Source organism: Chiloscyllium plagiosum, unplaced genomic scaffold (assembly GCF_037043375.1).
Source record: "Chiloscyllium plagiosum isolate Xiang-an unplaced genomic scaffold, Cpla_swu_hap1 HiC_scaffold_18, whole genome shotgun sequence".
In the NCBI taxonomy this organism is placed as follows: domain Eukaryota; kingdom Metazoa; phylum Chordata; class Chondrichthyes; order Orectolobiformes; family Hemiscylliidae; genus Chiloscyllium; species Chiloscyllium plagiosum.
In genome coordinates, this window is record NW_028270156.1 from 61,194,807 (window position 1) to 61,209,377 (window position 14,571).

General features: G+C 40.7%; 1 protein-coding gene across 1 annotated transcript in view; it reads right to left on the reverse strand.

Moving 5' to 3' along the window:
* Positions 1–14,571, reverse strand: part of trpm5 (transient receptor potential cation channel, subfamily M, member 5) — a 130,308-nt gene that overhangs the window by 91,983 nt on the left and 23,754 nt on the right. The window contains exon 2 of the mRNA XM_087996732.1: positions 8,479–8,546. Coding sequence (XP_087852858.1) covers positions 8,479–8,546 — 68 coding nt within the window. The remainder of the gene's footprint in view (positions 1–8,478; positions 8,547–14,571) is intronic.

Sequence of the window (14,571 nt, forward strand, 5' to 3'; positions counted from 1 at the left end):
TCAATGCTGTTCAGAGTCCTGCCATTAACCATATACTTTTCCTTAACACTTGATCTCCCAAAGACCTCACACTTAGGATATCAAATTCCATCTGCCATTTCTCTACCCCTACTTGCAATGGATCTATATCCTGCTGTATCCTTTGACAACCTTCTAAACTATCCACGACTCCACCAATTTTTGTATCATATACAACCTTACTAATTTCCCCCAGCTACATTTTCATCGAAGTCATTTATAAATATCACAAACAGCAGAGGTCCCAGTATGGATCCCCGTGGAACACCACTAGTCAAGGACCTCCAGCCTGAAAAACATCTTTGCACTTTACCCACTGTCTTGCGTGAGCAAGCCAATTCTGAATCCACGCAGCCAAGTCATCATACTCCAATTTAAAGTTGAGAATATAGTCCATCCCATCCCTGATTTGGACTTCAGTGAAACAGATTTTGACAAGGGCTTGTATATTTTTTAAGCCTGGAACCATGAATGTTTTTGGCTTTGATTACCTGACACACAGAGACCTATCAACACCATGTTTATGAATGTCCAAACCAAAAGCCTTTCCAGTTAGTTCAGCCAAGAAGTGACTACCATGTAGGACATTGTCTTAAGAGGTTTATCTGGAGCCACATGGAAAGAATCAGTGTCCAATAAACTGTCTACCTCTATAGATGTGGAATTGTTCATGGACTCTACCTTGTAATCCTGCAGATTTACTTAGTCCAGCTTTCTGAGGATTTGCTTTGTGCTGGAGTTAAAAATTTAGCTTCGAATCTATGGGCAGATCTTTAACTATTTCAGATGAAAGTGGGAGCATTTTGTCCAGAGAAACCTGCGGATTGTGTTGGTCAAGAAGCCCTGTCAGATCTTCCATCAGGAGTGCTGATTGGCAGCTGGTGGGATTTCTCCCAGGATTCCAAGCCTGGAGCAGGAAGCTCCACCTACACCGAGCTGGACCGGGAAGCTGACTCCCGTACCCCAGATGGAAAGGTATGTTTGGGGGCAGATTTCAGGATTTGGGAACTTTGGGCAGAGTGAGGTGGTGAGCTGGAAGCTAGGACATGGATGTGTCTCTCAGAGACAACACCCCTGTCCTAGTCCTGTCTCTTAGCCTTCGCACAAATTAATGCACTTTGTCCTCCCACATACTGACAACTTGCCTACATTGCGTTACCAATCAGTTCAGCCAATGTGCTACCTGTCCCACTTAGACCCTGACATTTACAGCCCAGTTGGGATAAGGCCCTTAAGTTGTTGCTAATTGACCAGTGAACAGACTTAACTGGTGGTGGAGTAGAAGGGTCGACATTGGGCCTTCTAGCCCAGAATGTAAATTTCCGAGTTGGCAGGAAGGGGGCAGGTACCATCAAATGCCAACTCGCATGATTATCTGTCATTTTCACTGGCTTTCCTGCCTCTTCTCAGAAACAGAAAAAGTTAGATCTGACAGTCTATCAGTGCTCAAAAGCCAAATAGAATCATGAACATTACAGAAAAGATCCCCCTGGACCTGTGCTGGCACTCTGTCCTATTTCATCTCAGCTTTTTCTCAAAATACTTTGAGTTTATTCCATAGCTAGCATGCTCCAAAATTAGTATTAACGCTATATTGTCCTCCCCTTGAGTGGAACTGTCTGTTGTTGTGGTAAAGTACACTTAGAGACTGCATACCAGTCTCTAAGAAATTCATTTACTCCAAACTGTTGCACAGCGTCATCCACAGACCTATTGCAATTCTTTCATAGGATATGTGTCACTGGCTGGGTCAGCAGTTTTTATCCATTTCTAGTTGCCTTTAAGAAGATGATAGTGAGTTGCCTTCTTGAACCGATACAGTCCATTTGCTGTAGGTAGCCCCACAATGCTGCAAAGGAGTGAATTCCAGGACTTTGACCCAACAACACTGAAGGAACGCTGACTTCCTTGCAAGACAGAATGGTGAATGGCTCGGCAGGGAATATATCTGCTCTCCTTGTCCTTCTGTTGGTAGGGATTGAGAGTTTGGAACATGCTATCAGAGTGAGTTTTGAGAAGATTTATAGCACAGGTTGAGGTTCTGGATGAAAGTTTGCTCACTGAGCTGGAAGGTTCATTTTCAGACATACTAGGTAACATCATCAGTGAGTCTCCAGTGAAGCACTGGTGTTGTGTCCCGCTTTCTATTTGTGTTTCGGTTTCCTTGGGTTGACGATGTCATTTCCTGTTCTTTTTCTCAGGAGGTGGTAAATAGGATCCAAAATCGATGTGCTGATAGAGTTCCAGTTGGAATGCCATGCTTCTAGCAATTCTCATGCGTGTCTCTGTTTGACTTGTCCTAGGATGGATGTGTTCTCCCAAAGTGGTGTCCTTCCTCATCTGTATGTAATGATACTAAAGAGAGTGGGTCATGTATTTTTGGAGAAAGTAAGAATTCCTGATGAAGGGCTTATGCCCAAAATGCCAATTCTCCTGCTCCTCAGATGCTGCATGACTAGCTGTGCTTTTCCAGCACCACACTCTTGACTCGTGTTTTTTTGAGTCATGACTGGGACCCCTTTGGTCCAACTAGTCTATGCCGACCAGATATCCTTTCTGGAATTTTGCATTCAATTCTGGCCTCGCTGCTACAGGAAAGATATTGTTAGACTTGAGAGGGTGCAGAAAAGATTTACAAGGACCTTGCCAGGGTTGAAGAGTTTAAGCAAAGGGAGTGGTTGAAAAGGGTGGGGCTTTTTTCTCTGGAGCATTGGAGGCTGAGGGGTGAACTTAGAGGTTTATAAAATAAAGAGAAGCATGTACCGGATGAATAGCAAGGTCTTTTTCCCATGGTAGGGAAATCTAAAACTAGAGGGCATAGATTTAAGGAGAGAGGGAAAGATGTAAAAGGGGCAACTTTGCATGTAAAAATGAGCTGCCAAAACAAGTGGTGGAGGAGGGTACCATTGCAACATCTGGATGGGTACATGAATAGGAAGGGTTTAGAGGGATATGGACTAAGTGCTGGTAAGTACATTAAATACACCAACCTATCATCAGTCAAATGTCAGTAACAATACCCCAATACAAAACACAATATAGAAAATGAAACTATAAATAAGATGCAAAGTCATCACCGTAGGATTTGCATAGTAGTGCATAGGTCTGCAAATCAGGCAGGTGCAGCCCTGCCAGAGGAAATAAATTTGCGTTTTAGTCTGACCTCCATCATTTACTTTCCATCATGTTGTGACAGTAAACATCACCATCTTTTAGTTCTGTTGGATTAAGTGATTTTAAAATGTAAATCCATTTAGTATAAAGAACTCAAGATCTTAATGTTGGATCATATTACCAAAGCATAGGTGTAATACCAAACTTAGAACACATTGACTGTAATTAGAATATTTAGGTTGGCATGTTAAAGAAATTAGAAGTTTGAGTTGTTACAGAAGAGAATTGGATAAAAGGAATGTGGTGGTGACAATTTATACTAGAACAAAAGATTTGAGAAAAGCATTCAAAATACCAATGTTCCTGTTAAACTAAATAGGGAGAAACGGCCAAGATGATTAAGTAAAATAGGACACTTAGAATAATATAAAGGTGTCAGGCAGAGTCAATATAGTTTTGTGAAAATCATATCTAACCCATTTATTCCATTTCTTTGTGGTAGTGAGGAACCAGTGGATGTGCAATTATTAAATTTCCAGAAGGCATTTGTTAAGGTACCACATTGAAGGCTACAGTGGAAAATTTAAAAAATCATGATGTAGGGATTAACGATATTAGCATGGATAGGAGACTGGCTAGCTAACAGAAAAGATAGTTAGTATAAATGGATCATTTCCTGGTTGGACAACATGTAGTGACTGGTGTAGTCCAGGGATGAGTACTTGGGCCTCAACGTTTTACAATTTTTGTCAATAATTTTGATGAAGGGACAAAGCATACAGTTGTTAAATTGACTGATAACACAAAGATACTTAACAAGGTAAGCTGTGTAGAGGACATAAGGAAGCTACAAAAGGAACATAGGTGTAAGTGAGTAAGCAAGTCTTGCAAATGAAGTATAATTTGGGACAATGTGGAGCTGATGATTTCAACATGAAGAATAAAGAATATTATCTAAATGGTGAGATATTGTAGAATTCTGAGATACAGAGGGATCTTGGTGTCATAGTGCATGAATCACAAAAAGTTAGTATGCAGGTACAGCAAGTCATTGAGAAAGCCAAAAAAAGTGATTGTTTATTCTAAGAGGAATTGAATGCAAAAGTAGGGAGGTTGTGCTTAATTCATACAAAGCACTTATGAGACTAAATTTAGAGTACTGTATGCAGTATTTATCTCCTTATTTAAGAAACAATGTGCATGTTTTGAAAGCAGCTTGGAGAAGGTTTATATCTTGTTATCGTATAAAGGAAAGGTTAAACAGGCTAAGCTATTTCTTGCGGGGGTTTAGAAAAGTAGTTGGTTGAAAGATGTAAAATCCTGAGGTGTGTAGAGATGATGGATGTGGAAAGGATCTTTCCACTTCTGGGAGAATATAAAACAAGGGGTTACTGTTTAAAAATGAGGGGTCACCCAATGAAGGAAGAAATAAGAACAATTTTTTTCTGTGTCATGAGTCTTTAGAACTGCCTTCATCAAAAGGCATGAATGCAGGGCCTTTGAATGTTTTTAAGCCCAAGGTAAATATTTTCTTGATAAGCAAGAGAGCGGAGGTTAATGAGATTGAGGAGCATGCAGACTAATCAGAACAACTCTGATCTCTTTAAAATGACAGCATAGACTTGAGGGGACTGAGTTATCTGCTCAAGCTCCTAATTCATACATTTGGGTTTTTAATCTCAGAGAGTGGACAGCAAAATAGAATGGAGGCTATGATTGTATTCAATGACAGTACAGTTAAGAGGTTGCATGGTCTGCTCATGCTCATAATTCTTAGGTTCTTAGGTAGAAGCTAGAAACAGCACTTCGGGAGCAAGAGTACATCTAAAGGGGAAGGGGGGAGGTGGAGGAGGAAAATTGCAGATAAAATGTGCCCACTGAACTGATGGAAAATGGATGCCAACTTTAAAAAATGGACTGGCAAAAGACAATGATTTTAGTTAAATTGGGAGGTTGATGAGATTCTATGGTTCCACAGTGATGCATTACTAGATCAGTAAACCAGAAAAATAGGAGCTAGATTTTCATGGAGTTAGAAAGACATTGTGGAGATGCAGCCCAGACCCACTTCTAAGAGTCCTGACCCATTCCTGGGGTTCCAATTTTCACCAGCACCATTTAAAGGTGCAGGCTGGTTCAGATCACATACTCCTTCGATATTTGGTTCCATTGCAGGGATTGGCATATTCAAGCTTCCTGTTGGAGTTGACCAATTTTCAAATGACTCCTGGTTTATTGTGTCAGAGGTCTCATGAACTACAATGAGGCTAAGAATGCTTTGGAAGGCAATTTCAAAACGTCTTGCTCATTCGTCCCATTCTAGGCAATGCCTTTCCATCCACCACACATGGCTAGTTGTACACTCAATACCCATTTAACCACTATGCACAGTGTGTAGAACCAATAAACCCTGTAGTTATAATAGACAAAAGGCTTGAGAAAAAGTAGTCTTCCACTCAAGGAAATTGTATTCACAACAGACCAATAAAAAGAAAATCTCACAGAATATTCATAAAGTTAATAGCTGAAAACGCTTGAAACCACTATCTTGTATAATGAAACTCCATGAAATTGATATAATGGATGAGAGAGCCAGGGCTCTCATTAAGTAATGTTTCTTCTGGAGCACAGCTATATTGATACACTACCGGATGTTTAGGCCCTCAGCTTAAAATTTTCTTGGTTTTGTTGTGCTGCTAAAATATATTTACAGAGGCTGAGGTAAGGAAAACATAAACTTTATTTTAAGAAAATCATACTGGTCTTCATGAGGCTACAAGAGAGCAATGTCATGTGATACAGCATCACTTCCTATGTCATATATTGTCTCGTTGAGAGATCACACTAAGAATTAACTCCTCACACAACATACCAAAAACTCATTATATATTCTACGGCTATGATTCAAACAGTTAAATTATCATAAAAATCTAACTCATTCAATAAAGGTTGTCCATAAATAGTGTGACCTTTCTGTAGCTCCAACAATCCTTTGATGTCCTTTACAGTGGTTGAGGAAGCCATTCACATCAAGGTCGCAACACACGCTATGCGCATTAATGACACATCATCCAATGACATAGCAAAAAAATTTGTATTAATTTTATATTAATTTCACTGTGAAGTGTCAAAATGCACAGAACTCCACCCATCACCAACTCCCCCAAGGAATACTGCATCCATTTAAGTTACAAAGCCTGGCTCATTATTTACTTTTCACATTGGCTGTAATCAGTGTGAATAATGCACCTCAAACATACACCACCCTATCTGTGCTAAGATACACACTGACTCAAAGATAGATTAATTATCCTCCATGAAGAATGCCATCAGCAATAGATTACTGGCCCAACATTAGGGAATTTTAAAATGTTCCCAATCTTCTTTGCAGATATAATGTTAAAACTGGCTTCTGCCTATAGACTAGGCCTAACATCTGTGGGCACTCATTTCCTGTATTTTCCAGCTTTTGGGAAGAACAGATTTTGACACTTATTCAGCAGTTGCCTTAAATAATTGATTGATATGTTTCACTCTGTATGTTTTAGTTATGACAAGTAGATCTGGAATTCTCCATTGCTCAATACTTGACCAATGAACCATGAGGGAATTCCAGAAAATTACAGGTTGTTCCCCAAGTTGTTATTATTATTGATACTTTGGGTGTTTTTAAGACTCCTTGTTCTAAACGTTTGTAAAGGATTGGCTGGTTCTTACAAAGTACTGCTAAGCATAGTTCTGCCTGTAACCGCTACAGACATACATGGTTCACACTTATTGACTCCTGCTAGACCTTTTGGTTAAAAACATTAGAGTGCCAAACCTAACCGTTTAGTCAGTGAATTGAAAGATTAATGTTCAAATACCTGCTTGAGTTTCAACCGAAGAGTAATGGGTTTTTAAAGAAAAAAAAATTGTAAATTTCAGAGAAAGGATATATATTGACAGGAGAAACATATTTTAAAAGTGTTTCAAATTTGGACAAAGGCACATCTTAAATGTGTGACTATTAACTGCTTCAATTTCAAACTATTTCTCGATGCTGCGAAAATCATATTTGACCACAAAATCTGGTTGTTTTGTAAACTTTGATGACTTTGGCCTCTTAAATCATGAGAATCTCATTTGAGGTAATGTTGGAAGTTCAAAGGAACTTGGGAGTCCTTCTCCAGGATTCTCTTAAGGTAAACATACAGGTTGAGTTGGTAGTAGGAAGGCAAATACAATGTTGCCATTATTCTCGAGAGGACTAGAATATAAAAACAAGGATGTACTTCTGAGGCTTTATAAGGTTCTGCTCAGACCACATTTAGAGTTTTGTGAACAATTTTGGGCCCCATGGTCCCAAATCTCAGGAAGGATGTATTGGTCATGGAGCGGGTCCAGAAGAGGTTCACGAGAATGATCCCAGGAATGAAAAGCTTAATATACAAGGAATGTTTGAGAACTCTGGGACTATACTTGATGGAGTTTAGAAGGATAAGGGGGAAATCTGAATGAAACTTACAGAATTGTGAACAGCCTGGACAAAGCGGACATTGAAAAGGTGTTTCCATTGGCCAGAGAGCCTAGGACCTGAGGGCACATCCTTAGAGTAAAGAGAAGACCTTTTAAAACGGAGATAGGGAGAAACTTCTTTAGCCAGAGAGTGGGGAATCTATGGAATTTACTGCCACAGAAGGCTGTGGTGGCCAGGTCATTGAGTATATTTAAAACAGAGATAGATAAGTTCTTGATTGCCAAAGGGATCAAAGGTTGCTGGGAAAACGTGGGAAAGTGGGGTAGAAAAACCCATCAACCATGATCGAATGCTCAGTGAAAATCACATTTGATGGCAAAATCTGGTAGCTTTGTACATTTTGATGACTTTGGCCACTTTAATCATCACTTGAGGTAATGTTGAAGTGCAAAGGGATTTGGGAGTTCTTCTCCAGGATTCTCTTAAGGCAAACTTGCGGGTTGAGTCTAATTTCTGCTTCTATGGTCTTACTAACTGGCAAAGAGAATAAAAGGATGTGCTACATCACAATGCAGACAGAACATGATTGTCTGGGGTGATTTTAATGTTTTGTGCAATAATAAACTCTACCTGTGGTGTGAGCTATGAGTTCCCATGACCCTATGCAAAGTTATTGCATTCATTCAAAATAGTTCAGGCACCTTACATTATGCCATCCTTCTTCAAACTGGCACTCAAAGCACCATTTCTCAACAGCTACATTCTGTTAAGGAACAACAGTGGCAGCTAGGCAACAGGCATAGGAGTGGAATATTTTTTGCATAATTTCCATACCTTTTTACACAGGCCGACCACAATACTGAAATAAAATGCGGTCCTGTCCTTACCTTATGTTTATTTGTGATCCTCGGCTCTCTCCACAGGTAACACACTCTTCTTTAATAAAATGGGTGGTCTGTTGAGAGAAAGAAAAATGATGCATAGCAGCAGCCTCATCCCAGCAAACAGTCAGACTGAATGGTTTACCAACAAGAACAGAAAATTATTCTTGCTAACTCTGCTTAGAAAAGAAACTAATACCAAGCAATTCTACTAGTAACCTAACCTGGTTGTGCTAGCTTCCAGCTTTGATGAATTGACACAAAGTAACATGGAGACTTGCTAGATCCAGTATTATGTTGATTGCTACATCTTTAATGTTTCAATATTTTTTCTCCTGTTTTCTAGACACTGAAAAGTACTAAACATAGCAAATATTTCTTTTTTTCACACATGCAAATCAATGTGTCCAAGTCTTTAGTAATGGTCTATTGATGCCTTTGTCCAATTGCCCGTCTATCCATTAAAATGTCTAGCCTCTGCATACGGAGCTACAGAGCTTCACGCACACAAGCTTCCCATAATTCAGTTTGTTCAGAGACGCTCTTCAACTTGTGAGCAGAATCTAAGTCAATCTTTTTGGCTTTTACTACAGCTTTAAATATCTGTCCTTGCTAAGATCTGCTCGGTGGTTTCTGCTTCTTTGAATGGTATTAGTATCCATGTCTGATGCACATGAATGAGGGTTGAATGCGATGAAGTTTTACTTTATGTACTTAAAAACAACAGTATGATGAGAATTTAATGCTTTTCTATGGCCCCAATTTTATTTGTCGTTTTTAGTCTACATTTCGATATAATCAAAATTCTTTGGAAACATGAGCACAGTTTGAATTAATGCAAGACTGGGTGCATTTCCAGATATCAGATCTTGTTTGCAGTCATGGTTTGCATACTTTGAAGTGTTGTTGGATTCTCAGAGGTCTAATCCTTTCACTGGGAGCATTCCCATAAACAATCCAATCACGTACAAGTACCAGAATCTGGCCTGGGGTTTGTTTCTCAAAATACATCTAAGACACATACCTGACAGCATTGTGAATTTATAAACTGTCTGTGCAGGTGTCTTACATGATAAGTAAAATGCATAAACACTAATGGCAGATGTGTAGATGATGTATGCTTAGCTGACCGGAAAGGTAAGAACCCTAAAATAGTTATTTCAGGTATATTAGTTTCACAATAACACCACAAGCATTTACAGCTATTCCTGCTTCCAATTTAGTTAACAGGAGCTTACACAATGAAGTCTTCTGAGGCTGACATTCCATAGTAGCCCACTGGTCTCCAATATGCAGGAAGCTAGTGGAACCTCCATTTAAATCTAAGCCTTTCCACTTCCATTGCAATAAAACTTCTGACTTTGACATTTATATCTACCCACCTTCTTCAATTTGCATTTAATCCTTCCATTTCCACAGCCAGAGGACTACATAAGCCACTTATTCATGACCTAGCTTCCCCCCACCCCCTCCCCATGTCAATTTATTCCATTTTTGTCTGGACAAGAGCTCTGCATGCAACATTGCCTTGGATGGCTGGCAAGTGACAGTGGTCACAGCATGAAATAAAATCAACAGGAATACACATTCCAACTCCTACAGGCCAAGTTTGCCTTGCCTTTCAGTACACCTGCAATGATAGTGCTGGCCCAATAATGTAAGAAATTGTATGAGGGTATGTCCTGTTGGAGGAAAAGCAGGGCAAATCCAATACCTGCCCATGAGTGTGACTGCTCTCGGTGTGATTCAAAGTGTGAGCCCTCACAAAAACTGAGTTCAATGGAGATTTGAGGGGATTCTCTCCATTGGTTCAAATTGTACTTGACACAGAGAAAGTGGGTGGAGTGGTTGAAGGTGAAAAGTTTCAGTTCAGGACATTGCTGCAAGAAATCTGCAATTCTAGCCAAGGCCCTACCAACTTCAGCTGTTTCATCAATGATCTTCGTTCTATCCAATGGTCAGAAGTGCGGATGTTCATTAACTGGGCGGCACGGTGGCACAGTGGTTAGCACTGCTGCCTCACAGCGCCAGAGACCCGGGTTCATTTCCCGACTCAGGCGGCTGACTGTGTGGAGTTTGCACATTCTCCCCGTGTCTGCGTGGGTTTCCTCCGGGTGCTCCGGTTTCCTCCCACAGTCCAAAGATGTGCAGGTCAGGTAAATTGGCCATGCTAAATTGCCCGTAGTGTTAGGTAAAGGGGTAAATGTTGGGGAATGGGTGGGTTGCGCTTCGGCGGGTCGGTGTGGACTTGTTGGGCCAAAGGGCCTGTTTCCACACTGTAAGTAATCTAATCTAATCTAAAAAACTGCACAGTGTTCATTAGGTTCCCAACTCTTCAGTTTTTTTTGGTTTCTTTAATCATTGAAATAATTGGTGTCCATAGGCAGCAAGAGTGGGTAACATCTAGGCTTCTGCTGATAGGCTGCAAATGCTAGGCAATGACCATCTTCAACAGAACAGAACAATAACCATCTTCCCTTGACATTAATTGCACTACCATTGCTGATCCATCATTATACCGTCATCATCCCGGGAGTTACCACTGAAGTGGACCTGCCATACAAATACAATGGCTAAAGAGGTTAAAGACAGTTACTCAGGAGTGAGTAACTCACCCCAAAGCCAAGGGACCATCTGTAATGGAAGATTCTCTACTTGCCAGGGATGAGTGCAGCTCCAAAAACACTTGCCATCATCCAGGACAAAACAGCCCCACTGGACTGGCACCTGTCCACTCCCTCCACCACCATCTCACAGCAGCAACAGTACGTCACATCTTCACAGTCCAAGATAGCCATTTGTACCTTCAAAATCATCTTCCAAATCGAGTACATGTATCACATAGTTGCAGTGGATCCATGGGAACACCATCTGCAGGTTTCCCTCAAAGCACGCATTATCCTGCTCGGGAACCAATTCACCTATCCATCGCCAATGGGTCAAAATCCTACAGCTCCCTTTCTATGGGCATTGTTGAAGTAACTATGCCACACGGACTGCTGCTGTTCAAGAAGGTGGGTTCTCAAGGACAATTAGGGGTGGATAGTCAATGCCAGTGATACCATATCTCATGAACAAATTTTTTTTTAAAAAGTCAGGACAAGGTACCATATGTGAAGCCTCATAATTTGACGCCCATTAGACACTCAGGTGACTACTGTTGAAATTGGGTTGATTAATATAAGCTGTAGCCACTTGAGTTAGCATCTTGAGAACCATAGAAAAAGTGATTTTCATCCCATTCTTTGGAGATAGACTTGAATCCAGAATACAAAGCACTATTACATATGTTTTCTAATTGTAATTTTTTGAAAATAATTGTAGTAACTAACATAAATTACAACTTAAGCTGTATTTGAAATAAGTCTGATTAGAAATTAGACCCTCAATTACACCAGACAGTACAATGTTCATCAAAATCTGACCTAATTAAACATATTTTGTCTCACACATAGCAATCCAAATTTTTAAAAAGAATATAAGGTGAATTTAAATCTTTGGAGTGGAGTGGAGTAGAATGGAGAGGCTGCATTAACCTCTTTGAATAATTTCTGCTTCAAAAGCAGAGTTTTGCGATTAGCTTGGAGGTACAAGCATTTGACCAGCTGCCTGAATACCTTCTAATGAAACTTAGGGCCAAATGTTCACAGAGTTGGGCTGAGTCCTTTAAGAATGGTAAGCGGAACCCAATCCTGAGATTCCCATCTGGTTTGCTCACACTGGCAACTTTTGCATATGGGATAAAGGCAGAGAAGATCCCAGACCTGCAATCACAGTTTGCCCAGTTCCGCTGCTGACATTGCCTCTCCTCAAAACTTCAATGGAATGGACCGGCTTATCAAAGGCACATAGCTCAAGCCCCTCAGAGAAGTTGTGAACCGTAGTCTGGGGTTGGACCACTTCAAAAATATAAGATCTTACTCATGGCAACACCATGCACCCTATGCCCCCTCACCCAGTATGCACTATGGAACTGATGAATGAGTTGATAACAATAGAATCTTTGAAATGAACTTTTAAAAAACTAAATTTAAGAAAATGCTTTGAAACATATGTTCTTATAACCCAGTAAAGGTGCCAACTATACAGTGCCATCACTAACAGAATGTAGCTCACTCCGTACCTCTTAACCTTGACCAAAAAAAGTGTACAGACATTGCAAAAAAACAATTCAAAAAGAAAATAAACTACTTGTTGCCTCATATGAATATCAATCTTAGCAAATACCTCCGTGTGTGTGAACAGAACCCTGTGGAGTTTACCATTAGTTGGTATTAGAGCTCAGCCAAGCATCCAGAATGAACTATCGAAAGAGAAAGATGACCAGATAACCATATCATGAGTAAAATTGAAGGCGTTACTAAATTTTACAACAGAACTTGATTGCCATGTTCTGTTTGCTTTTCTGGTCATACTCAACCAGATTGAAAAGCTGGATGACTTTCAGGTAACTGAGCCTTTGCCACAAGGTCACTGCCAAGCAGAGAAGTGAGTGAATGAATGTGGAATTAGAAAGGTCATTGGGTGAATTTGTATTGGGGAAGATCAGAAACTGGGATGCATTGACATTGGGGCATGGGAGAAGATTATGAAAAATTAACAAGACTGGGGTGGGCAATCAGATGCCAGTGTTGGGGGAGATTGGATAATAGAGACCATCATGATGACTCAGTGGTTAGCACTACTGCCTCACAGAGCCAGGGACCCAGGTTCGATTTCATCCTCAGGTAACTGTCTCTGTGAAGTTTACATATTCTGCTTGGGTTTCCTCTGGGTGCTCTGGTTTCCTCCCAGATTCCTAGAGATGTGACAGTTAGGTGGATCAGTCACGCCAAATTACCCATAATGTCCAGGGATATGCTAGTTAGGTGAATTGACCACAGGAAATGCAAGAAAGCAGGGATAGAGTAGGGGGTGGGTCTGGGTGGGATGTTCATTGGCGGATCGGTGTAGACTTGATGGGCCAATGACTTGCTATCACACTGTAGGGATTATTTGATTATCCAAGGAGATAAAAGATTGGATTGTGAGAAAAGCTGGGGTGGAGGAGCCCACAGGAAATCAGAAACTGGGAGGTAATCAGAGGCTGTGTTGGGCAATGTAGAGAGGGAGGGAGGGAGGGAGGGAGGGAGGGAGGGAGGGAGGGGGGGTTCAGAGCTCAGTGAGAGGCTGAGCAAATACTGTGGTGAGCTCATCCAGTCAGAGGAGGAGAGGGTTGGTTCCCTTTGTGGTGTTCCTTTGGCTGACAGATGGGGCTTGTGCTGGAGTAGGATATTAGTGCTGGCTCCAGGAGGACTGGACTCCCTTCAGGTGCTGGGACCCCTGACCCAGGAAACAGGGTGCAGCCAATTTAAAGCTTCACGAAGACAAAATATCTCAGACATGCATATTTAATGAAATATTTTAGCAGGTTAAAAGTACATAGTTTCAGGTGGGCAGTTAGGGTTGAAATGTTTGTTTCAACATGCCACCTGACCCCAACTGAACCATTTGTTGGGTGTGGGGGGGGTGGGGGACGGTGTTGGGGTTGGGGTCGGCGGCGGGGGGGGGGAGGGAGTGTTAAAATTCACTTTATTTTTTTATTTCTGAACCAAATTTCACTTTCCTTCTCTGTCAGCCCTCTTTTTTTTGTTTCATCCATAAATTTCATTGGTTAAAAAAGGAGATTCTCATCAGTGAAGCCTTTGGTCATCTGATCTAATATCTCCTCACGTGGGTCACTGTTACTCTTTGGTTTATAATGTTCCATCAAAATGCTTTGAGACATTTTCTTTACATGTTAAAGGAATGATGCAAGTGTATGTTGACCTTGATAATTTATTATTTTTTTCCCCCACAAGGCCCTAATGCCCCAACAAAATCCTGCAATTTGTGACATTAGACACCATTCAAGCCAAAGGGTAGATGAGAAATCTAATAAATTTGCTCCGATTGTGGGCCATGAGCTCCTCTTGTTCAGTGCAGGCTGATCTGATGAATGTTTTCAAGCTTTCAGATTTCCAGGTGTTTATTGATCATTTTGTAATTTTCCCAGGTTTTCGTTTACTTAGCTAGCTCTCAGACTTGGTTTCTTTCCTAAGGGTAAGTAAATAGCTAAGG